The sequence below is a fragment of the Phoca vitulina genome, unplaced genomic scaffold (assembly GCF_004348235.1).
Source record: "Phoca vitulina isolate PV1807 unplaced genomic scaffold, GSC_HSeal_1.0 scaffold11, whole genome shotgun sequence".
NCBI lineage: Eukaryota > Metazoa > Chordata > Mammalia > Carnivora > Phocidae > Phoca > Phoca vitulina.
Window position 1 is genome coordinate 39943925 of NW_022589714.1, and position 27836 is coordinate 39971760.

A 27836-nucleotide genomic window follows, 5' to 3' on the forward strand; every position below is an offset into this window, starting at 1 on the left:
ACTGGCTAGGAAGGCTGCTGCCCCTGTGGAGGAAGGGTGGGGAGGCTCTGTCCCCTCCAAGCCCTCCAGCTTTGGGCCAAGCAGACTCGAAGCCCTTCCCCACACACCCCCAAGCTCCGTCTGCCTTCTACCCCTCGCCACACCCAACCGGCGCCCTTCTACCTGTTGTACACGTCCTTGCTGAGCCCCAGGGCCGACACCTTCACCTGTCTCTGGGCGCTGACCAGGCAGTTTCGAGTGGCCAGGTCCTTGTGCACAAAGCGGTTGTTGGACAGGTGCTCCATACCCAGGGCCACCTGGGTGCACAGTGCCACCTGCAGCGAGAAAGGGGCCTGTCAGAGCAGCCCAGGACTAGAGATCCAGACGACCGTCCTCGCACAACCCTTGGTGAGGTCTCAGTGCCATCAGTGTGATGCACAGGAAGCCCCAAAGCAAAGACACAACAGCCTCGCTTTCCTACTCTGTAAAATGCGGATACTAACAGCACCTGTCTCGCTGGCTTGTTAGAAGAAAGGAGGTAAATGAAATTAAGCTCTTGGAACCACTGTGACATGCAGCAGGTGTTAGATTAGGTAAACGGCACAGGGGGCAGGGAGAACACATAGTAACCCCTTGTTGGGTGAAAAATAACTGGGCAGGGGGCGCCTGGGGGGTTCAGTTGGTCAAGCAACTGACTCTTGGTTTCGGCTCAGGTCATGATCTCAGAGCTCCATGTCCAGCCCTGCTTTGGGCTCAGCTCAAAAGGGAGTCTGCTTGAAATTCTCTCTCTCCCTCTCCCTCTGCCTCTCTCCCCAATGCTCACACACACACTCTCTCTCTAAAATAAATAAATCTTTTTTAAAAAGAGAGAAAAGAAAAAAAGAAAAATAACTGGGCAGTAATCATAGCTTACATGTTTATGGGTTGTTCCTTTTTTACGTCAAAATTATGAATTTTCTTCTAGTTGTGTTTAAAAAAGACAACAAAACGCGTGTGTATGTGTGTGTGTGCGCATGTGTGCGTGTGTGGGAATGTACAAACACACGTGACTGGCTGCCTCCAAGCAGAGGAACTGGGGACTACAGAGTAGAAAAGTAGGGAAACGGGATGCCTGGGTGGCTCAGTTGTTTAAGCATCTGCCTTCTGCTCAGGTCCTGGGATCAAGGCCCGCATCGGGCTCCCTGCTCAGCGGGGAACCTGCTTCTCCGGGGGATGTTTTTCACTGATATCCTTTTTAAAATGTTGAGCCATGTGTATGATGTCACATATAATACATTACGTAACATGTTAGATGGAATTACGATTAAGTTATATTAACATTTTCAAAGTATGTATCAATGCACTGAACAAATATTGAGCATCTAACGCACACTGTACCCCGCTGGATGCCGGTGGAATATAGTAGACATGGTAGGACAGGGTTCTCAGCAAGAGGGTAGTCTAGAGGGGGGATGAGAACCGTATCCGCACAGGGTTGCCACCAGCAGGGAGAAGATGGCCCATGCCACACAGGGAAAAGCAGAAGGCCACAAGAGTGGTTGTAAAAATCCATGGCCCCTCTGTCGCCTTATAGACAAACCTCGGGAGCAACCACTGGGGACGTGTGTGATCTGAAGCATTTCCTTGTATATAAAAACAAAGCAAACAAAGGAAAAGAGGTCCCTAGAGAAGATTATTTAACAGGTCACTGGCCAGCTGTGTGTTTCTCCTGGCATACGGGATCACTCTCAGGATCCATAAGGGAGAAGTCACCTCCCACCTAATGGAATCATGGAGAGGTGAAGATGAGAATGTGGCCAGTAACCGATGTCAGCAAAGAAATAATAATCAAGGCCCCATGATATCATTTTACATATATCCGATTGTGAAAGGTCTAAAGGCTGCCGCCAATTTATCTCAGGTGGTTCAGGAAAAAAAATGCATGAAACTAATATCCATGTATCAGTGGAGAGAAAATGATAAAGTCAATGGGGCAAAATGCAAACAATTGAATCTCTTAATAAATTGTTTGTAGGAATTCCTTGAACTATTCTTAAACTCTTTTAAGCTTGAAACATCAAAATAAAACTTACCAAACAAACACACACACTCACACACACACACAAATGGCCAATAAACACATTAAAAAATAACACTAAGTAAAAGTCCATGTGTGGACCAATAATGACAGTAGCTCATAGGTTAACCAAAGATTATGGTCCCAGCACCTGGGTGGCTCAGTCAGTTGAGTGTCTGCCTTTGGCTCCAGTCATGATCTCAGGGTCCTGGGATCAAACCTCGAGTCAGGCTCCCTATTCAGTGGGGAGTCTGCTTCTCTCTCTCTCTCTCTCCCCCTGTCCCTCCCCCCACCCCGCTCGTTTTTTCTCTCTCTCAAATAAATGAAAATCTTAAAAACAAAAAAGAGCTACAAAGATTATGGTCAATCTTTTTTTTTTTTTTTAAGATTTTATTCGTTTATTTGAGAGAGAGCACAGAAGCAGGGGGAGCGGTAGGCAGAGGGAGAAGCAGGCTCCCCGCTGAGCAGGGAGCCCGATGTGGGACTCGATCCCAGGACCCTGGGATCATGACCTGAGCCGAAGGCAGATGCTTAAACGATTGAGCCACCCAGGCGTCCTGGTCAATCTGCTTCTATGCTCCTGAAGTTCAAAAACGCAAACAAGTGGAGTGGTAGGGGGGCTGCTCCAAGGAGACCACCCAATCAGAGAGAAGAGCACAGGAACATGTTGAGTATCTGCTGTGTGCCGAGCCCTGAGCAAGGCTGGCTGCCTCGCCTGCTTGCACTCTGTAGGGTGGGGGCCATCCTCAGCTTTACCCACAGTCCCATGCAAGGCTCTGTACCCCCCAATGCCAGAGCCTAGCTCTTTCCTCAATGCAGCAGCTACCTCTCCTGGGTCATATCGCGTGATGTGGGCACAGGAAGGGCTGTCTGCTCATCAGCAAGCCCGGGGGTGGGGTGCTGGCTACGGACGGACCCTTTAGCATCCCTGGCTGGCTCTGAACCGCTTCACTGGCCTAGCTCCCAGGGTCACGGAAAGGCCGGCAGAGGAGCCAAGCCTGCACACCAAGGTGGGGGTCACTCCAAAGACAGATCTCAATCTGTGTGCACTGGCCAGTGACATCCCTGTGGACGCCCCTGCCTCCACTGGTGGTTTGCTAACTGTGGTCACAACCTATTAGTATGTCATGAAACCAATTCAGTCAATCTTAACTAGCAATAAAAACTTTTATTTTTTTTATTTTTTATTTTTTTAAGATTTTATTTATTTGACAGAGAGAGACAGCTAGAGAGGGAACACAAGCAGGGGGAGTGGGAGAGGGAGAAGCAGGCTTCCGACGGAGCAGGGAGCCCGATGTGGGGCTCGATCCCAGGACCCTGGGATCATGACCTGAGCCGAAGGCAGACGCTTAACGACTGAGCCACCCAGGCGCCCCAGCAATAAAAACTTTTAAATGGAATAGAAAATATCAGAGTACATAATACTTAGTAAGGACTAATATCATTCATAAAAAACTGTTTTCATTAAAATATATATACATATTTCATTAAAAAAATACATATATATACACGCATGTGATGGCTTTTGATACAAAATGTTTTTTTGCGACTGGGTCTCAGTCAAGAAAAGTTTTTAAAATAATGGGCTACATCCAGATGGCCAATAGACACATGAGAAGATGCTCAACATCACGGACCATCAAGGAAATGCAAATCAAAACCACAGTGAGATATCAGCTCATACCAGTCAGAATGGCTCGTATCAAAAAGACAAGAAATAACAAATGTTGGCAAGAGTGTGGAGAAAAAGGAACTCTCATGCACTGGTGATGGGAATGTAAACTGGTGCAGCCATTCTGGAAAATAGTATGGAGGTTCCTCAAAAACCTGAAAATAGGGGCGCCTGGCTGGCTCAGCTGGTAGAGCGTGAGACTCTTGATCTCAGGCTCATGAGTTTGAGTCCTGCATTGGGTGTAGAGATTACTTAAATAAATTTTTAAAAATTTCTTTTTTAATTTAAAAATTTTAAAAGTCACACATAAGAAATGGTTTGGGGAAAAAGCAAATTGAATGCAGAACATGTTAAAAAGTTACATTAAAACTCTACTTCGTTAATATCAGAAAAAAACAAAATTAAACAATGGTCTAAACCCATGTTGTCCAAAACAGTAGCCCCTCGCCCTGTGTGACTCCTTAAGTGAATGAAAACTTAATAAAATTAAAAATTCAGTTCCTCAGTAGCTCTAGCCACATTCTAAATGCTCAGCAGCCACATGAGGCTAGTGACTACCACACTGGACAGCAGCAGCTATAAAATATTTCCATCGTGGCCAGAAATTCTCTAGAACCACTGATCCAAGCCACCACCACACAGGACCTATCTACATACCCAACATATTGGCTGACACTGCATATGCCGAGGTGCCGAACAAAGGACACCATCGGGAATTGGGAAAGGATCTCATCTTCTTGGTGTATTTTCCTTATCTTAAGTGAAGACACAAAATCTCCAGACAGCTTCCAACCAAACACGTAAAATCAGCGAAGAGGGTTTAAGAAGAGGTCAGGTGAACAGGTCCACCAGGATGACGGATTCCCCCCTGGGTACAGAACCCACCGCCTCCGCCCCCCCCGCCGCCACTGTGTCTCCACGGAAAAGTAGAGGCCACCACACTCCCCAAATCGCCCGCAGACTGCCATCCTCAGAATGCCCCACATGCCAATGGTGGTCAAAGGGCCAGATGACCACGGAAGTGGTCGTATCATTAACAGACGGACTCTACTTCAGGCTTCAAAACTGCAGGGCACTGTCCAGCCTTGCCAGGTTATCTGTAAGGGACAAAGCCTTCTGCAGCGTGCCCTCACTGGACTTGCCATTCCCCTCAGCCTGCTCTCTCTGTTCTGGCTCATTAGCTCAACAGTCTGCTGCTAGTCAAGGGAAACAGAAGAGAGTGGACTTGGCATAGTGACTAACTTGCTATCTTTCCAGAGGGGCAGTGCTTCTGGAAACACAGGCTAAGTGCAGACAGTAAAAGGGAATTCTGTTAGACCCCGGCCAATTACTGCTGGGTAAGGTGCCATCAGACGACCACAGGATTCATTTTCAAATACCATCGTAAGGGCCTGCTCTTTGGGAAAGCCAGACCCACCCCATCCCTTCCAACATGCCAGTCTCAGGGCTTGCCCACCTTCTGGCTAACCCGTGTGACACTGTTGCTATTCTCATGCTACGGCATCTGACCACACACACCGCTGTCCTCGAGGCGTGCAAAGCTGACCCTGCTCCTTGTCCTGTCCTTAGCTTGCTGGGACCCACAGACAAGTCACAGGTTACAGCTACCGGACTTCAAAATCTCCATCATCTCATCAGCTACTCAAACACGCATTACCTCTAATTATGCCAACACCCAGGGCCCAGGTCTGATTTCTGGCACTATCCCACTGCTGTCCTGAAATTCTCCCAGGACTTCCCACGGCCCACCCATAGCAGCTAGGCACTCTCGTTCCAATTCTACCCGACCAGGGGGCACCCCTCCTACCATCCCACCTCCCCTTACAAACTAACTCTTCCTCCTTCCATCCCCCTAGAATCCTAGGAATATAAAGTGATATAACAGCTCACTATTAATACAAGAAAATATCTATGATTTTAGTATATCTTTCCTACTAAGTTTCATTTTCATGGAATCCCCAAAAAGCAGCATATTTCAAGTTACTGATCAAGACCCACATGTGTCTCAAAATCAATTTAGTGAGTTAAAAAAAATAAGCTAGAAAATATCAAGTGCATCAAATACAGTATTTTGAAAGTGTAACTTTAGGGGTGCCTGGGTGGCTCAGTCAGCTAAGCATCTGACTTCAGCTCGGGTCATGATCCCAGGGTCCTGGGATTGAGCCCCACATCAGGTCCCTGCTCAACGGGGGAGCCTGCTTCTCCCTCTCCCTCTGCTTGCTCCCCCTGCTTGTGTTTTCTCGCTCTCTCTCTCAAATAAATAAATTAATTAATTAAAAAAAAATCAGCTGGAGAGCCTGTTTGAAAAATGCAGGTCCTCAGACTCCATCCTTAGATATTCCAATTCCCTCTAGAAACCTGCATTTTTTTATTTTACGCAAACCCCACTTCCCATCTGATGCAGAATATTGTCCTAGGAGTGTGCAGAACCCAACTTACTAAAGCTCCCCCATCAGATTTAAGATGCTAGGGGAGAAAAATGGGGGACAGATCTTTAGCACAGGTGGTAATGACTTTCAGCCAAAACAAGTCCTTCAGGTCATGTGACAGAGGTAAATGACTTCCTGTCTGCCTGCCTACGTCCTGGTCCCAAAGAAACCTACCTGACTCCCCTCTTTCCTGAAGCCATCCCCTTCCTGCCATTCAACTACTTCCTCTCCTTGAGAACTGAACTCAAATCGCTTTTTCGACCAGGAAACCTTCTTTGTTAACCACACCGTCTGTCCCCCTAAAGGACATGGAGGTCTTCGATGTCTCCTAATTTCTGTCTCTCACTCACTTTCCGTGTCATCCCTGAAGTGTGCAAGGTACATGCCATATTCACTGTCCCAAGCTCCCCCACTAGATCCTGAATGCCCCAAGGATGCCTGGCAGTTTCCACTTTGCAACCGCAAGGGCCCTTACGGCCATGACCGGCTCAGTAGATTCACGGGCTCCTTGCATGTCCTGATTTGTAAACTCTGGGGTCCTGACATCCTACTTAGGGACAGGAACACATCCTGTCCTTCCATCCACAGCCACTGCAGACAGTTGCTGCAGCTTCATGGGGATGGAGGCGGGGGCCTGGCGTCAGGAGGCCAGCTGTGGGCAATGTGGGGCCAGGTCACTTGTCCTGTGTGGGCTACAGTAAATTCACCTATAATTATGAGAAAGTCAGCCTGAGGGGCACAGAGCAACTTCCCCAGAGAGACCAGGGGTGACCAGGGTCCCACTCGCCTGACTTATCAACCAGCCATGCCTTTCGGGCCTGCCCCCAGAATCTGTGACCTGGGTTGGCCTACAAGGCCCAAGCAAAGATCACCTGGGAGGGAGGGCCCTAGCAGTCGCTGCCTACCTGCCCTGAGCTGTGACTGGTCTCTGAGGTGACTCTGCTGTCAGCTTGGTAGCAGGATGCCCAATCCCAGAGAAGGAGGCAGACCCATTTCAGAGGGGAGGGAAGGAGGCTGTGGGCAGGAAGAACTGGGCCACAGAAGTATCGTCTGAGGTGGGCAGAGGGTAGTAGGCAAGCTTTCCCTTCCTCGCTGTTTCAAGCCAGGTCTGCTTCACCGTGGGGCGCCAGCCAGGGATCTGTGCCCAGAAGGCGGGAGGAGAACCGGAAGGAAAGGCTGGGCAGCCCAAAGCCCAAGTGAGACGGAGAGTGTGAAAACCACAGTGGGTCAAACATGAGCAGCCCTTTCAAAGCAGAGTCTTCCACGCTCAGAGGCTGGCGAAACACTCTCAGAGCCTCACCCTGCCCTGCCCGTCCCTCGACACCTGGGCTGCCCCAGCCCAGCGCTCACTGCAGGGGGCAGACGTCCTGCTCCAGCAGCAAGGGCGAAGAGCAGCCCTTCCAAATGAAGGCACTGCAGCAACACAAAGGCATTAGGGGGCTACGTGCTCTGGGACACGTCCCTTAACCTCTCTAGACCTCAGTTTCTTTATCTGCAAAATGGGGCTAATGACATCTGTTTCGGAGGACTATCGTGATGGTTGAGATAACATATGTAAAGTCCTGCCTGGTCCTCAGGGAACATTCCATCCGCTGCACCTCTAACATTATGACTGCCCTTGATCCTGGCCCACCCTTGAGGACCTCTTCCGCCCTGTCCTCACCTTCTGCTTGGTGCTGAGGGGCTGTGACTTCAATTTTTCATCCTTGCTCTGGGAAATCCTCAGGAACTGTTTGAGGTCTCCCTAAGGGAAAAGCCAAGCATCTCTGTCAGGTCAAATTATCTCTATTATCTCCAAAGCATCAAACCAAGCAGGGGCTCCCAGAGCACCTACCTGGGCAGGTGAGAACCCCTGGCCCTGCACCCCCACCCCAGCCAGCCTCCCTACCTTGGTGGGAAGTCCAGTGGGAATTTAAAAAACATATAGGAGATGGCTTCTAGAAGCTCCCTCGGTCAGAAAGACAGGACTGCCATTCCTACCCTCAGCAGAGCCCCAGACAGGCAGGTGACAAGGCTCTTGCCCTCAGGGAACCAAGAGGAGAAAACACAGATCCCAACCCTCACAGACCCCTGGGAGGAAACCCCTGTCCTCAGGGGGTTTATCATCTAAGAAATATACTGAGGGAGCAGCAACAACATACATAAAGTAGTCATAAACTCTTGCCAATGGCAAGAAGAAGGACTGCTCCTCCTCCTTCCTGCCGAGCTGAGGGATGTGACAAGCAGCAGCTTGAGAAGCAAGGGAGTAAGGCCTAGATGGATTGCGGAATTCAGAGTAAGGGGCAGCTCAGGGCATGAGAGCTGAGATGGAAAGAGAAAGCTGGTGCCGGGGCTAACACTGGGGCCCCAGATGGGACAGGATGCCAGGAAGGATTTCGAGGAAGGAAAGCCGGGTCTGCTAAGTTTATTCTCAAGGGATGATGAGCTCTGCAGGGAAGGAAAAATGACAAACCAAAGAAAACCCGAGTCAAGGAAGAAGACCTGGGATGCATCCATGTGGTGCACAGAGTGAGAAGCTGGGAAGAACTGGGGACCGGCCCCCAGACACGGGGCTGGCAGACAGGAAGGCAGGAGCACCGGTCAAGGAACAACAGGTGTCAGAGAGCTAGCGGGGACAGGAAGCTGAGCGTCTCCAGGCGGCAAGAGCAGGCAGGCTGAGACCACGGGAGACGGGGCTCCAAGGGTGCACCCCCCCCACCTGCCGGCAGGGCACTACCCTGCCCGAGACTCCCAGGTCCCCACAGCATACCAGGTCCACATACTCCAGCACCATGTAGTGGGGTTCGGCTTCCCGGCACAGTCCCAGGAGCCGCACCACGTTGGCATGGTTCAGCTTCCCGAACATCTCGAACTCCCTCCGGAAGTCCAGCTGCTGTTGCTCGTCTCGGCTCTGGAGGCTCTTCACAAGCACCAGGGTCTCCGCCGCCCCCTCCTCCAAGCCCTGCGCCTTCGCCAGGAACACCTCCCCAAACTCACTCTTCCCTGTGGGTACAGGTCGGGGTCAGCCAGCTACCCTCACCCCAACAGGGACGCTCCCGACTCGGGAGGGTGCCTTGCCTCTCTGTGTCACACAGAGGGGAGTCTTCGCTGCACCCCACCCACCTGCTGGGTGACCCTGAGCAGACCACTCCCCACCCCACCCTGGGCTTCACGGTCTCCAACAGTAAAACGAAGGGCTGGAATTAATATCCAGCATTTTCCAAAGGATGGCTTGTAATGAGAACTTTAGGTGGCTCTCAATAAACACGTTAATAGTTACATGTATTAATTTAATGTATATGCAGAAAAAATGTAACTACCACAAATCGATGATTTTTCACATTTTTTCCTAGAACAACACTAACTTGCATTAATTTTGTTTTGTTTTTAAAGGCAGCCCATCTGAAGGAAACGCCAAGTAAATCATGCTCACGAATGACCAAAGCTGGCGAGGTGAGTCGTGTACAGGTGCTGGGGACACAGTGGACTTATCTCCCCTCTGCTTCCCGCCCGTGGCTCCCAGGTGCTGGGTCTGAGGGACTTCAGAGCCACCAGCCCTAACCTAGCCTCCAGACAGGCCTGTCATTAAGCTATGACAGTTGTGGCCAAGGCAGCGTACCCAGGGTGGTGATGGGCTGCAGGCTGGTCCTCGGGAAGTGCATCTTATCAGTCGAACTGTGGCGTTTGTTGGTGGCCGCAGGGCCGGAACCCAAGCTGGTCAGGGCCACTTCCTCTTGGATCTCTGCGGAGGGCTGCCCATTCTGCAAAGGCCCGCCTGGGAAGAAGGGGCATGGTGGTGGGGGAGGTAGCCACATGAGACCAGACACTCTGGCCACCACGGGGACCTCACTTCTCTCCCCCAAACCTCTACTTCCGTCAAGTGGGTCCAATCATGGTGTTCCACACAAAAAGGCCAGTCCAACTGGTGAACTGATGGAGTAGGGGGTACAGGCATCCCTTAGAGTACAACCACGGATTGATGCAGCTGATTACCACCTCCGAAATGGAACCAGGTGCACAAGTCTCATCTGGTCTGCCGGCCCCTGGACACTACATCAATATAAGGGGCTCTGCTTTCATGGGGCCTCCTCTGTGCAAAGCCCTAATTGGGCACAAAGGTGAATCGCAATGAGGGAGACCCAGGCTCTGCTCCTGAATGCCTAAACGGAGAGGGGCAGCCCAGCAATGCCTCTGAGCGGAAGGGTAGGAGCAGGGAAACCGACCGAATGCCCCTGGGGGAACTCAAAGACGAATGGGGGGAGACAGATGTGCCACAGAAACACGAATGTGAGTACTAATTGTACTTGTGGTTGAGCGGTACAGGGAGGAGCCAGCCAGGCAACGTAGACGCTGGCCCCGAGGCTCCAATGAGGAAGTCTTGAGGCCGGTTGCTCAGCCCCCACCGCCTGGGAATGGGCCAACTCCAGGCTTCCAGCTAGGGGTGGGGCAGCTCTGCTAGAGCCCCGGCTCCCCAGCGCAACAGCTCTCTCTGTGGCCGCCAGGGGGCGCTCAGCGCCTGCACACCGGCCCCGCCTCCACACCACTGCCTCTCACCATTGAGACACTCCATCTCTGGCTCCTCGCCCTCAGGCTGCTTCTGCAGGCGCTTGGCCTTGCAACGCTTCTTGCAGTAGAACATAAGGCCCAGCACAGCAATGATGTAGGCCACAGCAGCACCCACGGACAGCCCGATGGTCTGGATCATCTTGTAGGGGGGAGGGCTGCCCGGGCCCTCGGACTCCTCCAGCACCGGCTTGTCTGAGAGACACACAGAAGGGTCTGGGCCAGGGGCCAGTGAAGCAAACCCAGCCCTCCTTCGCTACCACCCCTTCCCATCCTACACCGAAGACCACCTCCCAGACACTCGATGGCCTGACCAAACCAGAGAACCAGGGAGGGTCACCACTGTCACTGGCTTTAACAAGGGGTGGGTCCTTGGGCCCCACCAAGGTCACAGAGAGTTCTGAAGGACATGAGGCCAGTGATTCCCAAGCTGGAGTGCATCTGAATTTGAGGCTAGGGACACACATAAAAAAACACACCTGTCAGGATGCTAACAAAAACCCACACTATCATTAACAAGCTTCCTAAGTGACTTGGTATCATGAACCAGGCCCCGAAGAGCAGCATTTGGGAATTCCTGATTTAGGACCCCAGACACTGCCTGACACCGAGCAAGTTCTTCAAGAAACATTGTTTGTGGAAAGGATCTTCTAGTCTAGGGGCTCTCGATGGCCTAGGGTCTCACGGTGAAAGAGGAGCCAGGAATCATTAGAGAAACTGAGGGAGAGAGGCCCGTGGGAGAGACCATCCAGGATCCCCGAACTCTCGCCCACACCTAATGCTTCAACCAAGGGGCCTTATCACTTCGCTATTATCCATTCAAAGTTCCACAGAATATTTTGTCTAGAAAAACAGTTCTGCTGCTAAACCACAAGTTTGAGAACTTCTCATTGAAACCACTCTCATCTTACAGATGCAGAACCAAGCCCCTGGAGAGGAAATAACACCTCCAAGGGCCACACCTGAACCCCGAGTCCATGACTCTCGGCAGAGCCTTTTACCTGATGCATCATCCTCTCTGGGCCTCCAGGGCAAAGGAACCCTTCCCTGCTGCACCCTGGCCTGCTCCCCTCCCTGCCCACCCAGAGATATGTGCGGCTGCCGCAGGAGACCTGGGAAGAAACATTTTAGGACAAGAGCACCACCCCCAGGCCCCCCCAACACGCACACACACATGCACACCAGCTGTAGAATGTTAAATCAGCAACAGCCCGGCAAGGAAACTGACACTATGCCACGCATGGTGGAGGGGACCCAGCTGAATCCCAGCCCCCAACACAAAAATGATTTCAGTGTCTTCCGTATACAGGGGGCCGATGAAGACAAAGATAAGAAGGAAGTCTGGCCCCAGCACTTCCTGTGCAGGACACCACTCCCCAGCACATACCCACAACATAGAGGGGGGCCTCCGTGTGCTTGATGTTACAGCTATTGCCCGCGATGCAGGTGTAGCGGCCCGAGTCCTCGGGGGCCACGTCATGGATCACCAGGGAGCCATTCTGGAAGATGTGCATTCTGCCAAGAGAGAAACCACAGCGCTGCCCACCTCACCAGCTCCTGGGAAGACCGGCTGTAGGAGAGGTGCGGTGGGCCAGAGAAGCAGACGGCCCTACCTAGGTCCCAGCTTGGTGGGGTCCAAGATGCGGTCTTTGCCCTTCCACTGAATGAGCGGCTTGGGGTCTCCCTGGGCCTCACACCGCAGCAGGGCTGTGTGGCCCTGGTACACGGTCGTGCGCTCTGGTTCCACCTTGAAGGTGATGAAAACTGGATGGGAAGAGCCCAACAAGGGGCGGGGAGCAGTGAGCCATGGGGCTGGCAGGCTGTGGGCTGCCCCCACACCCGCCCTGGGGCCCAACAGCCCAGCCCCAGGGCCCTGCCACGGTCGCACCTGCCACGGTAAGCTGGACATGGGCACGGATCTGGCCCTGCAGCCCATTGGAGGCGATGCAAGTGTAGTTGCCGGCGTCATCACGGGTCACCCTGGAGAAGTGCAGGGTCCCGGCATTGTCCGTCACCCACTCTGGGAGGCTGCTCCCATCTGTGGGGGCGACAGAGGAAAATTATAAGCTCGACCCGAATCACAGGGGTGGCCGGCAGAGCGCTCAGTCACCTGTCTCTACTCAAAAATGTGTTGTTTGTTGCTCCTGACGACCCACAAAGTCCCAACTCCTGAACCAGGCACTGGGAACTCCCCATTACTTGCTCCCATTCCAACTGTTCAGTCTCGCCTCCTTCCGCTGCCCTATACAACATCTCACTCCTGCAAAACCGGACTTCCGAAGGGGCCCCGACTTTGCCTCGTTCTCATCCTCACCGCCTGTCACTTCTCATTCCTAGAATCCTTTCCTGCTCTTAGCCATCCAGGCTTCAGATCCATTTGGAGCTCCAGCTCCAACAGAAAGCTGCCCCCGACCACCCGAGTGGAGAGAGCCCACTTCCTCCATGAAACCTGCAGTCCTACTCTCTCGCTTGTACTACTCACGGAAATGTAAAAACTGGTCCAGACCCTTGACAGACAACTTGGCAATTTACAGCAAGGGTGGCAAAAGCATGCATACCCTTTCATACATAATTATTCCACTTCTGGGAATCTCTCCCAAAGGAAATAAACCCAAATCCAGAAAAAACTTTGGCTTAAAGATGTTTATTGCAGCAATAAAACGAGAGAGCGAGAAAGGCAGAGAGCGAGAGAGGGAGGATGGTTAACAACCCAAATCTCCAACCGTTAGGGAATATTTAAGTAAATTACAGTGAATCCAATCATCAGAGTATTATTACAATCATCAAAACCAATGTTCATGTGGAAATGCTTGATAACGTTAAGAAAAAAAGGATGTAAAATTACATAATTAACTATCTTCTTTTTCTATAGTAAGCATGACTTACTCATGTAAGTCTAATAAGTGAAAATTGTATGTTCAATAAAATTGCTACATGCAAACAGAAAGATACACATAGAAAAAGAAGGGGGCACACACCCAAAGATGATGGATAGTGGGATTATGCATTTCCCCCCCAAATTTCTTGTTTTTTAAAATTGTCTTTTTTTCCTTTTTTTTTTTTTTTTTAGAGAAAGAAAGAATGCGCATGCAGGTGGGGGATGAGGGGGAGAGGGAGAGAGAGAATCCCAAGCAGGCTCCACACCCAGCTCAGAGCCCGATCGCAAGACCCCAAGATCATGACACGAGGCAAAACCAAGAGTTGGACGTCCAACCAACTGAGCCACCCGGTGCCCCTAAAAATTTGATTTTTAAGTCAACTCTACCCCCAATGTAGGGCTCAAACTCACAACCCCGAGATCAAGAGTCGCGTGCTCTACCGATTGAGCCCAGCAGGTGCCCCCACAAATTTTCTAAAGGAGCCCATGTTACCTTTCTGTCCCCGAGGATGACTATTTTGAAGGGAGAGGGAAGACTTCACAGCACCATCTGGGCCAAGCCAATCACTTGCTGCCTCAATCATCGCCCATGATGTCTAATGCCATAACCTGACCTCCTTGGTGTCTGGCTCCTTTCTTCCTACCTGGACTATAAATCGGCCCACATTTCTTGTCTTTCCCACAGTTCCTGGCATGGTGCCGGGTCCTCGGCTGGTCCTCAGACACGCACACATCTGACCAGTGGACTGTCCGACCTGCCCCCACTCCATGCCCTCATGGTACCCACCTGCCCGAATCCACTTAATAGTGGGCTTTTCTCGGCCTGTGGCTGAGCAGGGCACCGTGGCCTCCTTGTCAAACTCCATGCATTGCTGTGGCCGGGGCGGTGGTGTGAACTTGAGCTTTTCTGTTTCAGCAGAGGGAGGGTGGGTGAGTGGCAAGAGGAGGAACTGCGGCGGCTCGATAGGCCGGGGCGGGCCTGAGGATCTGGGCCCCCTGCTGTTCCTTCCCCTTTGCTCTCCCCGCACTCGGGCACTCACCCAGCACCTGGACACGGGCTTGGGCCTCGATGCTGCCGGCTGGGGTGCTGCTCACACAGCGGTACCATGTGCCATCATACACCTCCACGTTGTTGATACGCAAGGTGCCGTTCGTGGAGACTTCGAACCGCGAGTCCTGTGGCACACGTTACGGGACTGTGGGAGGTCTCAGCCCCACAAGCGTCTTCAGGGGAGCTTCGGGGGAAGGAGTGCTAGGGAGCTGATCCCAGAGGAGAGCCCTGGAAGGGGATTCTGCCCCCTTCTGCCAGGAGCAAGCCTCATTCTCACCTCCGAGATGAGCATCTGGTTTCTGTACCAGATGACTGTGGGTTCTGGCGTAGCCTGGGTCAGGCAATGCAAGTAGCCTGGCTTGCCCTCCTCCAGCTGGCTGTCCTGGGGCTTCTTCAGCCACGTGGGCACAGCTAGAGGGACAGAGAGGGAAAAGAAGACCGAGGAACATGTCTGCAAAACCAAAGGGTCCAATTCCTCAAAACTCTAATCCCACGCTCGACCTCGAGTTCAGAAGCCCATCTGCTCCAGTAAAAGTGCAACAATGGCCCCTTAGTGAGGACAACCTTTGGAACATGATGTCCATACATATGTATTCCTATACCCACTTTACAGTGGAGAAGACAGAGGTTTAAAGTAGTAATGGTGATGTGCTAATACCTGATAGATAGGATTCAAATCCCCGGTCCATGTGCCTCCAAAACCCTTGCTCTTTTTATTACACTGAAACGCTCCAAGGCTTGGTCCTCAGATCCCTGTTTGGGGTTAGCCATCCTCATTCCCTGAATGATCTCAGCCCATCCGTGGCCTTCAATGCCATAGAAGTGCATGATTCCCAAACCTATACCCTGACTCCTGACCTCTCCCCTTTCACAAGCTTCAGACCTGCAAACCCAGCTGCCTACCGGCATCTCCGACTGGAGATCCAACAGGCATCTTGAGCTTTATATGTACAAAAGAGAACAAGTGAGTTCCCCTGGAACCAGTTTTTCCAGTCTCAGTAAATACTGCCCCTATGCAGCCAACAGCAGAAGCCAAAACCTAGCCTTGACTTCCCTCTCCCTGTCACATCCATTCTACACCAACCCCATCTACTTGAGCTCCCCCAAAATCCTGACTTTGACCACCTCTCTCACCTCCACTGCTATCGCTCTGTTCCAGGCCCTCCCACACCTCCCCTGGGTGATTACAGTCATCTACTAACTGGACTCCCTGTCTTGACTCCTGCCCCTAACATTCGGTCTTCTCAGAACAGCGGAGAATGATCTTTTGAGACTGTCACTCTCCGACTCAAAACCCTACAAGGACTTCCTGTCTGATGTGGGGTGGCAGATTGTTTGCAAAGATGGTCATAAATGGTTCTCCCATCCCTTGTTTCTTTGCATTGTGTTGCTGCCACTTTCCCCATCAGGAGACAGTCTACTTCTCTCCTGCCTAGAGTCTGGGTGGCCCATGACTGGCCTGGCCCAACACAGAACCCAGTGGAAGTTAGGCCGGGCAACTGCTGAGTGGATGGCTTGAGAAGGCTTGTGGCTTCCACTACTGTGTGAGGAGGCCTGAGCTGGCCTGCTTCAGCAGCCATGGGGGAAACACCTGAGGCACCCCGACAGAGCCATCCTCCGTCAACCTTGAGACATGCAAATGAGGCCACCAGGGAATGGCCAGCCACCAGTCGACCTCCCAGCTGACTGCAAGCACATTTGATCTTTCTGACTATCTTGTAGGGTAGGTAGTAGGTTATTAGCTCCATTTTATGGATGAGGAAACCGAGCCCTGGCAAAGCAGGTGGCTTGCTACATATCGTCACTCCATGTACTAGGGAAAGAGTGGGACCTGGGTCTCTAGAATCCCGGTCCCTTGCCCTTGCTCTGCAGCCAGAGGGCTGTTTTTCTGTGTGGGCTGTCACCCCAACTTCTGTGCCTGGCTCTTCACAGTCTACCCCAACATCACCTCCCAGCAGCTGACTGAGTCCCAAGTGTGCACAACCCAGAGCTGAGAGGGCCTCAGGTAAGCACCAAGCCTCTGCACATCGCACCCAGAGACCAGGCCTCGCCGTGGGCCCCGGGCTCCCCTCCACCTCGCCTCGCCCCTCGGGGCACAGGTGCTCACTGGCCACAGTGATGTTGACATCCTGTCGCCGCTGACCAGCCAGGTTGGCTGCGTGGCAGGTGTAGACACCAGCATCACTCTCGGCGGTACCAGCAAACACCAGCTCGTGGCCCTGCTGGAAGACTCTGCCGTGGGTGGGCAGCCGGACTCCCGCATGCTCCCACCACACACGGGGCTCCGGCAGACCCTGGGGGGGCAAGCAGGCCACACGCTCCTCGCGGCCGGCTGTGAACACCCGTGGCTCAAGTGGTAGCATGTCTTCAATCTCTGCAGGGAGGGGAGCAGAAGGCAACCACCCGATTACCGTGGGTCTCAGGGTTCCTCATGCTCTCCCACAGCAAGCTTTGGCCCTTTGTAGCACAAACCCCGAGAACACTGTCTCTCCTCTTCCTGCCCTCAGCATGCTCTTCCTCTCTCTGCCTGCCAAGCTGCTTTCTGAGTGGGATCAGGAGCCTAACTCTCTACGTGCCCACAATGTTGAAGGCAGCCCCCACGTCAGCACCCAAGACCCAGGGACCCACCTGCCAGGTGAAGTGTGGCCTCAAGGACGACAGGAGGGCCCCTCTGCCCATGGCCTATGCAGCGGTAGACCCCTGCGTTGCGTGGCCGGACCTGGGTCAGCAGCAGGGAACCGTTGGCAAAAACAGTGGCTCTGCGGAGGTGCGGGGGACTGCGAAGAGAAGAGAGTGCTATGTGGAAGAAGTGGCCCACAGGCCTCCTTCTGGAAGGGAATGAGATGGAACCCCACGCTGCAAAGGTCAGAGGTGTAGGAAGGAATCAGCCAGGAACAGGACAGAGCGAAGGAAGCCCACGTGCCACGTCGGGGTGTGTAGGTGTGTGTGTCCATGCGCGTGAGTGTACACATTCACGAGTGTGCACAGGTGTGTTCCACCTACAGGAGACTCAGCTTTTGGGGCAGTGAGGTGAGCCACAGTGTCAGTGGGAGACAGTGAGTCATCAACAGTGTGCAAATGTGGAGACAGAGAGCCACCTCCCTGCAGGGTTAACACCAGCCTGCCAGTAAGGCCCCCAGCCCCAGCAGCCAGAAGCTCCTCGGCTACACCAGATGAACTACTGATGATATATTCAGGGCTGAAGCCAGGTGGGATCCCCTAGTCTAGGGAGCCATACCCCCAAGGACCAAGCCTATGCTTGGCACCACAAAGGTGCTCTCTGCTCTCAAACGGGGAAGGACAAAAGTCCAGATAAAGGAGCTGGCACCACCCAGAACCTTCTGGAAGTGCTTGCTTCCTCCAAAAAGTGTGTGTGTGTGTGTGTGTGTGTGTGTGTGTGTGTGTGTGTATGCTTGTGTGTAAGGTAACCTTACCATCCAGACTACGGTTACCAGGTCCCTTGTGTCCCTCCAAACTGAATCTCTACTCCCCATCCCAGGAGACCCATATAGGCAGGAGGGGAGTGGGGAGAGAACAGAGCCACTACTAGCTCATACAGTGCCGTTGTGTGAACTGGAAAAAGATGCCCTTCCTGGAGGCTTCCCTTTGTGGAACTCATTTTGTAACAGCAAGACATTCTACTGCCATCTGCTGGAAACTTGAAGTAATACATGTAGAGATCTAGCATGTCTGCAATACTAATCCCATCCTTTTAGAGAATGCACCGGTACCACCGTACTTGAAGGCCCCTTGCCAGATGCCTTACCGGCTGCGGTTTGTGATGGGAGTCTCATCTTCAAAGACCCACTGCAGGCTCGGAGGTGGCTGGGCTGAGAACTGACAGTGGAACATGGCCTCCTCGTTCCTTGCCACTACGATGTCCTGAGGGGCCAGCACTACCCTGGCAAAGCTCTCGTCTGGGGTGGGAGGAGCACAGGTATGTGAGCAGGCAGAGTGGGGAGGCCCCTCCCATCCCTGCTGCACCTTCTCGATCCCCACCCCGGGCTCACCGGCAATGCTCAAGGTGAAGTTCTGGCTGCTGCAGGTTTGGCCAAAGGCGTTTTGGGCACAGCAGGAGTAGAGGCCACTGTGCTCTGGGCTGGCCGGCCGGAGGGTCAGGTTTCGCTCCTTGCTGCTGACCGTGTGATTGCTCTGGCCATCGGAGAGGGGGCTCCCGTCTCGGAACCACTGGTAGGTAGGCCTGCAGGGCCGAGGGGATCAGCAGCAGGGAGGCAGGGGGTACTCAGGTGGCCGGTGGACAAGATACAGAATCGAAGGGTCCGGGCTACACCCCTCACTTTACAAATGGGGAAACTGAAGCTTGGGAGGGGAAGCATCTTGCACAAAGGCACACAACAATTCCGGGGCAGAATCAGGTTGAGTTTCTACAACTCTCTGCTCCCAGAATGCAGGATCATGCCGCAACGCTGCTCCTCCTCGGGTCACTAGGGGTGGTTATGGAATGAAGCGAGGTGCCTCTGAATAGAGTCCGGGTTTCGGGGAGATACCCCTTCCGGTCTAGAATAACCGTCTCCATTCCCGCCCTCAAAGTTAGCTCCTTACCGAGGATGCCCGTCAATGTGACAGCGCAGCGTGACCTGGGTCTGTGGCTGGATCTCAGCTTCTGAGGCTGGATGCTTCAGGACCACAGGACCAGTCTCAATCCCTGCAGCAGAGGCCATGGTTGCAGAGCGAGGGGCGGGGCAGAGCAGAGCAAAGGGGTGGGGAGGGCAGAGGGGAAGAAAGAAAATCAGAAAAGGACGCGGGCCTGCAGGCTCTGGAGCCAAGAGACAGCGCAGCGAAGCCCCGCAGAGCTGAGGCCAGGGCTGCACACAGGGCGTGGGGTGGGGGGCCAGAAACAGAGCGTCCACCCAGTCTGCAGCGGGTCAACCCTGACGCTTGGCCACGCTGCCTCGCTGCCCTTGCCATCTGCAAAAGCATCCAGCAGGTCAAGGGTCCTCGACTTGAAGGGGGAAAAAAATCTTTTGGAAAAAATAAAACTTCTCTTCTCCACACACACAGAAAGAACGGACCGCAACTGCCTTCTGCCTGCCCCATTCAACTGGAAATGGGAGAAGCTGAGGGAAAGGAGGGACGGGTCCCACAGGGCTCAGTAACGGGGGAACTAGCAGGGAGCGAGCACAGTCCCCCCGCTCTCACATTTGATGTTGAAGGAGGCGTTGGCACTGCGGGTCTCCTCTCCAGTGGCGTTGTCCCGAGCCACGCACTGGAAGGCTCCAGAGTCCTGCAGCCGGTCCACAGCGGCAAAGCTCAGGCTGCTGCCCTGCGCGAAACGCCTCTCAGTGTCCCGGACAGGGGCCCCATCCAGCAGCCAGTACACATGTACCGGGCCTGGAGCCTCGGCCTCACAGCGGAGCAGTGCCCGGCGCCCCTGCAGTGCATCCTGGGAGGACGGCTCCTTGATGAAGACAATGGCTGCCTGGGCACCTGCAGATGGGGACACGGGAGCGGCACCGTCAGGAGGAGCTACAGCCACCGTCCTCACGCAGGTCACTCATCACCCTGTGCACAGAAGGAAAGGGGCTCTGCACAATAAGGAGGTGTCCAGGAAGCGCAGGAGAGAAGGATCATGAGACCACAACTGCCAAGTGTCCACTGAAAAACTCTTCAACTGCGCTGGGTGCTCTGCAGGATACAAAGACGCAGCGCACACCAGCTGGTAGGGGGCACAGGGCAACTACGCAGAACACAGCAAGGCTCGGGCCCGGTGAACGGTGCAGGCAGCCAGGAAAGAGAGGGAGTTCCAAGGGCTGGGGTGAGGGGTAGGGACACCAGGGAGGCTCCCTACAACAAGCTTCAAACCTACGGGTTCTGATGCTGGGCTGAGGAGCAGGGGACATTAGCAGGCAGCCCTCCCCGTCAATCTTCAGAAACCAGGATGTTGAGCAGAGTTAAGTCAAGATCTGCAGATCTTGACTTCCTAGTAATCTTGGAAGGATTACTCACGCTCACAGCCCCACTGAGGGTCCAGCATCAGAGGTGGCTTTGAATTCCACCCACAGATGCTCTGCAGCCCAGCGTCCCCCAGGGTCTTCTCTGGGAAAACCCACCCCATCACAGGAGAAACCAACATTCTCTAGATCTGGGGCTACTGCCAAAGGCACGCCAGCGCCACCCCCACGTCCTACCCTCCATCGCTAAGAATATGTCTGGCCAAGGCTGGCTTTTCTGGGCGAAGTTGAGAGGTGAGCCCAGTGGTTCCAGGTTTTCACCTGAATCCATTCCCCCTCCTGCACTGCAACAGTTCAGCTCCGCTGGGGCCGCAGGGGCACCCACAGAGAAGGGGGGTCCTGCAACCAAGGATGGAACCAGAGCCAGTGGGAACAAAGGGAAAGTGAGAAACCTGTACTGAGCAGCAGATGGGTTGAGGAGGTGGAGGGCAGGGCTGGGCAGGTGGCATGGTGACAGCAGGAGTAACACACCGGGCTTTGTTCCTGGCCCACGTGGGCGCCCTGCAGAGGCCCTGAGCTGTGGGGCCAAGAACACCGGCCCACCTGCCAGGGGTGGGTGACGACACAGAAGAGGATGTGCAGCCCCTCCGGGAAGAAGAAATAGGCCTCCTGGGGCTGCTACATGAAGAAGCAGGCTCTGCCTCTGACCAAACTGGGCCTGGTAAGGGCAAGAGGAGGCTAATGGGGTCCTGCCATCCCCATCCAAACCAATGGAGGCTAATCGCGGCCCAAAGAGTGCTGTTCCGAGCCCGACGGTCGAGTTCGGTTCTTGAGGACCTAAGAGCCAGTCTCCTCATAAAGTCAGCATCAAGACAAGTCCCGGACCTCTCAGAGTGAGGTCCAGATGAGGGGCAACCCTTAGTGTTGGTCCATCTCCCAACACTGTCAGAGGTGCCAGCCCACAAGACAGTCATGGAGCCAGAAGGGGCCCAGAGCCACCTCCATTGCTTCTCAGCGGGGCCCTGCTGGCTCTCCGGGTGGGACCATTGCCTTCGATGCTGGGCTATCCCACCCACTGTGCAAGTTAAGAAATCTGTCCTCGGGGCGCTGCCAAGCACAGTCCCGGTCACCCTGACATCCCAAACACCCCACTCACTTCCAATCACTACACAGGAATGTGGCCCTGCCCCGACGGGGCAACTCGCTACAACCTCTTTGTAGATAGGTAAACTGAGGTCCTGGGAAATTAAGGGATTTGCCCCAAATCAACCAGCTCATTTGACCAGGACCCAAGGAAGCCAACTCCTAGCCCCATGCTCTTCCCAGCTCCACCCACGAACTCAAAACCAACCTGGAAGTGGCTGATCCCACAATGGGGCTCAGTTCCCGTGGCCACGGAGAGAGGTAGACACACAAAGGCGCTCAGCTAAACTGGCTGACTGAGGTAACCTTGAGGAAGTGTGGGGCAAGAGCTGGTGAAGGCGGAGGCGTCTGGAACACTTCCCGACCACCTCTCATGAGGCAGATGGGCAGACTCAGGCTGAGCACCCAGTGGGCCTCTGCAAATGTGACTCACCGAATTCTTGAGGCCCTCGATTCTGAACTCCAGGATGCTTGTGAAAGGCCAAAGAGAGATAACCTGCCGTCAAAGTGTAGGTGAACCACCCCACTTCCCACTCAGCTTCTCCAGACCCGGGGAGCCAGGAGTCTCGCCCATGCACCTTAGTTAAGGGTGTGGAATCAGACAGGTGGGGCTCAACTCCTGCCCCTCATGCTTGGTGTTTGACCTTGGGCAAGGAATGCAGATGGTCTCTGCCTCGGCTCCCTCTGCCTCTCTCATGGGGTTGTCATGAGTCACAAACGCAGAAACTCATGTGAAGAGACTCAGACAGAGCTAACCCAGGGAACGGTAGCTACTGTTCTGATCTCCACTGTCACCCGTCCTGCCCAAGGACTCTCATGTGAAGAACATTAGGAAACTCCCCCTCCAGAGGCCCAGGACGACTCCCAGACCCTGGACGGGCAGGAGCCTCCGCAACAGATAAGTTTGAGGGGAATGATCAGGTGGGGGTGGGATGGAGGGAAAGGGGCCACAGGCTGGCAGGAACCACAGACCATTGGCCACAGAAATCTGAGCTGGAAGAAGAGACGGCATGACTCAGAGGGACCCCAGCTCTGCCTCCGGCATCCCCTCCTGGGGTGAGAGCTGCTCTGTCGCTGTGGTGAGAGATGCTGCATTCCCAGACCGCCACTCAGAGCCTCCTGCGCCCCCACGACAGGGCCTGGGAAACATCAAAGCTGGCCCTGAGGGGCCCTCTGTCCTGACGTCAGCTCACAGCAGGTCCTGGTTAGTGCTTGGCTGGGGCAGACTTTAGATGTTATAAAAGGCAGGGAGTACAGCCACCGGGCCTTCTCCAAGCCCCCAGCCCCTGCTCCGAGCCGCTGTTGGGAGGCTGGCCCAGGGCCGTGGCACCCACATTTGCTGAGAAGGTGACCAGAGGCGTGCCCAGAGTGCATGGCTTGCAAGAGAGCTCGGTCTGTTGTGTTGCTTAGGGGGGAAAATGGGCAGAAGGCTCAGGGGCAGATCGAGGAGTCCCCTGGCAGAAATGCCAGACTCCAGGAAAGGAGGGGCTGGGCAGTGAGGAACTCTTCAGAAGCTTCCGCTGGTCCCAACAAGACGTGGAGGACAGCAGTGACAGAGAGGCGGAAGGCTTTTGGGCACTGAGGTGGTACCTGCCCCAAGGTGGTGCAGTCATCAGCACATTCCTGTCCCTGTACCACCACTGACTTGAGGATGCCCCCAGGGCTGTGGTCTGGGGAAGGCCTTCTCCGGTGGCACACTGGTCGGGGCCTCCCAAAGCTGCCCCCTCATTCACGGTCCAACCACACCGTGCATCGTGCCTCCTACACGTAGGCCCCCGAGAACACAAGGCTGGTGTGGTAGCTGAGGCAGCCCGCGCCGTGCAGCCACTTCAGAGCGGCCCACCGGTGCTGCCCCTGGCCTCCCAGCCATGCCACCCTAGCCTGGCCTCCCCGCACCCTTGCCCTCGCCGAGCAATGGGGACCCCGCCCCTACCCCTGAGGCCGTGTGAGGCTAAGTGGGTTCGCATACACAGAGCCCGCAGCGCAGCACGGAGGACGCGGAGGGTACGGGGCTGAGGCCTCAAGCAGTCTCCCTGCAACGACAGGCAGGCAGAACCATCTGCCCACACCAGGTGTCAACCCCAACAAAGCTGGAGCTGCAAATACCCAATAAGGACATTTTCCAAGCCATTTCCTCGGCTCCCCCAACAGCCATCTCCATGCAGACATTCTGCCTGCGCCTTGGCCCCAGCCCCCGGAGGAAGGCTGTGTGGGCAGCGACCGACTCCGCTCCCCGCCCTCCTGGCTGCTCTCTGGGCTCCAGGCCCAGCAGACCCATGTGTGTCTACGTATGCATGTGTGCACACACATATGTGTAAACATGATTTTATGGAGAGCAGAGAGCAGCAGGAAGTTTTTCTGCTCTGAAGTAATTTCAGCTACTTTGGTCCAACCATCCATCTGGGCCACTTAACTACCTATCTCAAAGGGGGGCTGGTCCTCCTGCTCGAGGAAGAACACCCCAGGACCTGTGCAGGCCCCAGAACCTGCCAAACCTGACCAGCTGATTCTATGTTCTCTCCCTTTTACTAAAGAAAATGCCACCTTTCAGACACATGCCTCAGGACCAGGCTGAGCTACCAAGACGCTGGTTGGCCCTGACATGGGCATTTTGCACAGTAATGTGTGACCATATGAGAAGTGGCCGACTCCTCCACACCTAAGACTCAGTCTCTGGCTCCAGAGCCTGGGTCCCTGTGGGGGACCATCCTTACTCCCATGTGGCCCCCAGAGCCTAGACTGAGGCGGCTCCTCTTAAAGCACACAAACCCCCAAGGAACAGGTTTGCCAACACCCTGTGCCCTGTCTGGGCAACGGCCTCAGGACACAGGCCAAGAGAGGCAGCCCTCAACCTAAGAGGCACAAATGGTCCAGGAAACACAGCAGCCTCAGGCCCCCTCACCCACATGAGGACAGCCCTCCTCACAAGTCTCCTCCATCCAAGAAACTCTAAGGGTGCCAACAAGAGGCCCCAGGGGTACCAGGATCCCTGCATCAACGTCCTCCCCAAGGGGTCAACACACTGGACTGCAGATCCTTGGCCTTCCTGGATTTAACTGGCCTAACTTTCTCCTGCCCTTGAACCACTCCAAAGGTCCATGGCCCATACACATTTGTCATTTTGTTGAAGAACAAATGTCAACTGCTGCATGAATAAGTCAAATGGATGAATAGCAAGCTCAGCTACCCCACCTCTCACCTATTCACCCAGGTCAGCAGAAACACAAATGCCACAGAGGTATTTGTGAATTTGGGGTTCTGGAATGTCCCTCTCTACCACCAGTATATACCAGCAAGATATTGTATGTGGTTTTAGCACCAGCAACCCAGACTGATGATAAGCCCAGAACATAAGGATTCAGGGAGTCACTGAAAATCGACCACAGCAAACTGTGAGACCCAGAGGCAGAGCACAAAGTTTCTACCCCCTTCTTCTGTCTTTCCAGGGTCTACAAAAGGCCCCAGGTTAATGGATGGGAGCCCCGCAGCCCTCGGCAAGCCATCACAGTCCTTGTTCTGAGCAGCGCAGGAGGAGCAAAGCCACGGACCCAGCCTGGGATTTAACTGTAAATATCTGGAGAGGCTCCCACATTCAGATTAGAGGAACAGAACAAAATCACCAGAGATTAGGGCAGAAACAACCTAGCGGCCAACTCGTCTACCTTAGATGAAAACCACAACTCAAACCTGTCCTGCCCGCTCCTGGGAGGCCCCTCTGATGGCAGGAGCAGGTCCCTGGGTCCAGCATCATGTGGCATCCAAGCCAGAGGGACAAATATGCCCACAAATGAGGCTTACAATGCTCCCGAGCCAGTGGCCACACCTTTGGTCCCGGAACCAGCCTGTCTTCTGCTGGGACCGGGAGGGCCTTACTTGGGACGCATCTCTCACCCTTGGTAACCCTTAAATGGCTGTGATGTCTTCAAGGAAGCAGCAATGAATTAAACACCCAGCCCCGTGAGGTAGTGTGACCAGGCTGAAGGAACACGGCAGGGGTGAAACCCGGGTTCTAGTCTCCACACAACTGCTAACAAGCAGAGTGACCCAAGCCAATCACTAATCCTTCCCAGGCAGATTTATTACCTATAAAATTAAATACACAAGAGGATGTAACGGGACAGTCCCCAAGACCCAGCACTGGATTAGCTGCAAAGAGCCTCAAAGGCAGCTACAGAAACAAAGGGCTCAGTCCCCGCCGCCAGCCGCCAGCCCCCAGCCCCCAGCGCCGGAAGGTAAAGGCAGGGCAGGGCCCAGGAGGATTAAGGGCGATGCTGTAAATGGCAGGTGTGCAGGTCGGAGGCAGCTGGGGGTTGCAAGCAGAGACCCAGCACCACTTTCTGACAAACTGCTCCCATTCCAACGGCTGAGCTTACATCCTCCCTCACCAGGAGATCCGGCCTCTGCCTTGGCCACACACTTGCACTAAGAGCTCACTGCCTGTGACACCCCCGAGAGTCCCATCTGTGCCGTGACTGAGAGCTGCAGCCCAAGCTAGGCTGTAAGCCTGAGGACAGCGCAGACATGGGGCCCAAGAGAGTACAGCTGTGCCCCTCGCGGCGCCTGGGCACCATAAACACCCCACTAGCATTTATGGGGGAATGAAGTCGCTGAAGAGCTGTCTGACCTGAAATCTTGTCCTAGGGCTACCTTTATCCAATCTTGGCCAACCTAATTTTCTTCTCTGGGTCTCAGTTTCTTCTCCTGGAAAATGGCAGCCTTGGAACCAATTTTAGTGATTCTTTTTTGGATTCCTAGGACAGTCAACAATATTCAAAATGAAATACACATTACGTATAGATGCACAAAAGTCTGCATACTTTTCAGGGAAGTAAAAAAACCCTAGAAGGGCTAGGGAACCAGGGGCCCCAGATTAAAATGTCCTTGGAGGGGCACCTGGGTGGCTCAGTCGTTAAGCGTCTGCTTTCGGCTCAGGTCATGATCCCAGGGTCCTGCCTGCTCCGCAGGGAGCCTGCTTCTGTCTCTCCCGCTCCCCCTGCTTGTGTTCCCTCTCTAGCTATGTCTCTGTCAAATAAATAATAAAATCTTTTTAAAAAAATAAATAAAAAATAAAATGTCCTTGGATAAGGTGATACCTGGGGAGGCCAAAGGCTTGGTGAATGGGACGGGGGCGGGGGCGGGGTTGCTGGAACAGGCCTGCCAGGGAGCACCAGGAGTTCTCTCCACCCTCCCTGCCTGGGGACATATCCATTCTCTGCCCCAAGGAGAGAGGACAGACAGCAACCAGCTGTCCCCTAAAGACACCGGTCAGAGGCCTGCGGAAATCACACTTTGGGCAAGGCGACAGAGCTGCTGGACTGGGGCACTGAGAAAGGAGCCAGGGCTCAGTCCCAGGAAGACCTCAGGGGTGCTCAGTCAGTGCACTCAGGGCTCCAGAGGGGACAGAGAGCCCAGCCTCTGGCTGCAGGCTCCACAACCACCCATTAGACTCCCAGGTGCAGTGGTAAGGGCTCCAGCACAGTGAGAACAGCACCAGGTGAGCCTGGGGAGCATCCTGTGGTCTTTCCTGGGGAGGCAGGGAACAAACTAAATGACAGCCTGGAGACTACCACCCTGCAACTGGGGAGGCCTGGCCTTAGTTTATTAATTTTCAAGGCAGCCTCAGAAAACTCTGGGAGACTCTGCTTTCTGAGCTCTTTTTACCCATCTCTGCCTCCTCCCTGGGAGGCTAATAAGGCAGTGAGCACAGATCTCAGACCCAACCGGAGCGGCCAGAGCAGTTCACCCCAAATTCCCTGTGGAAGGGAAGACACGATTCCCTGCCCTTTAGGTGGAGCAGCCTCTACTTCAGTGAAAAAATCCTGGGACACCTGGGGTGACTCAGTTAAGCGTCTGCCTTTGGCTCAGGTCTTGATCCCGGGGTCCTGGGATCGAGCCCCGCATCAGGCTCCCTGCTCCGCGGGGAGTCTGCTTCTCCCTCTCCCTCCGCAGCTCCTCCGGCTTGTGCTCTCTCTCTCTCAAATAAATAATAAAATCTTTAAAAAAAAAAAAGAAAAGAAAAAGAAAATCCTCCCTGACCCGTAAAGATGTTAAACTATCCCTTAGGCCTGCTCTGTCCAATATGGTAGCCACTAGCCACGTGGGGCTCCTGAAATGTAACTTAATTGAAATGAAATAAAATTGAAAGTTAATCTCCTCCATATCGATCGGCTCATT

The 27836-nt window shown here is 53.9% G+C and overlaps 1 protein-coding gene across 1 annotated transcript in view; it reads right to left on the minus strand.

The window, feature by feature from the left end:
- The window catches only part of PTK7 (protein tyrosine kinase 7 (inactive)), a 59963-nt gene that overhangs the window by 2712 nt on the left and 29415 nt on the right, over positions 1-27836 (minus strand). Inside the window, exons 2-18 of the mRNA XM_032409788.1 lie at positions 19768-20055; positions 19171-19273; positions 18618-18808; positions 18374-18524; positions 17236-17384; positions 16715-16981; positions 14885-15018; positions 14597-14732; positions 14344-14463; positions 12567-12716; positions 12292-12442; positions 12066-12193; positions 10670-10873; positions 9735-9890; positions 8886-9118; positions 7800-7880; positions 163-314 (exon numbers count right to left, since the gene is read on the minus strand). Coding sequence (XP_032265679.1) covers positions 163-314; positions 7800-7880; positions 8886-9118; positions 9735-9890; positions 10670-10873; positions 12066-12193; positions 12292-12442; positions 12567-12716; positions 14344-14463; positions 14597-14732; positions 14885-15018; positions 16715-16981; positions 17236-17384; positions 18374-18524; positions 18618-18808; positions 19171-19273; positions 19768-20055 — 2794 coding nt within the window. The remainder of the gene's footprint in view (positions 1-162; positions 315-7799; positions 7881-8885; positions 9119-9734; positions 9891-10669; positions 10874-12065; positions 12194-12291; positions 12443-12566; positions 12717-14343; positions 14464-14596; positions 14733-14884; positions 15019-16714; positions 16982-17235; positions 17385-18373; positions 18525-18617; positions 18809-19170; positions 19274-19767; positions 20056-27836) is intronic.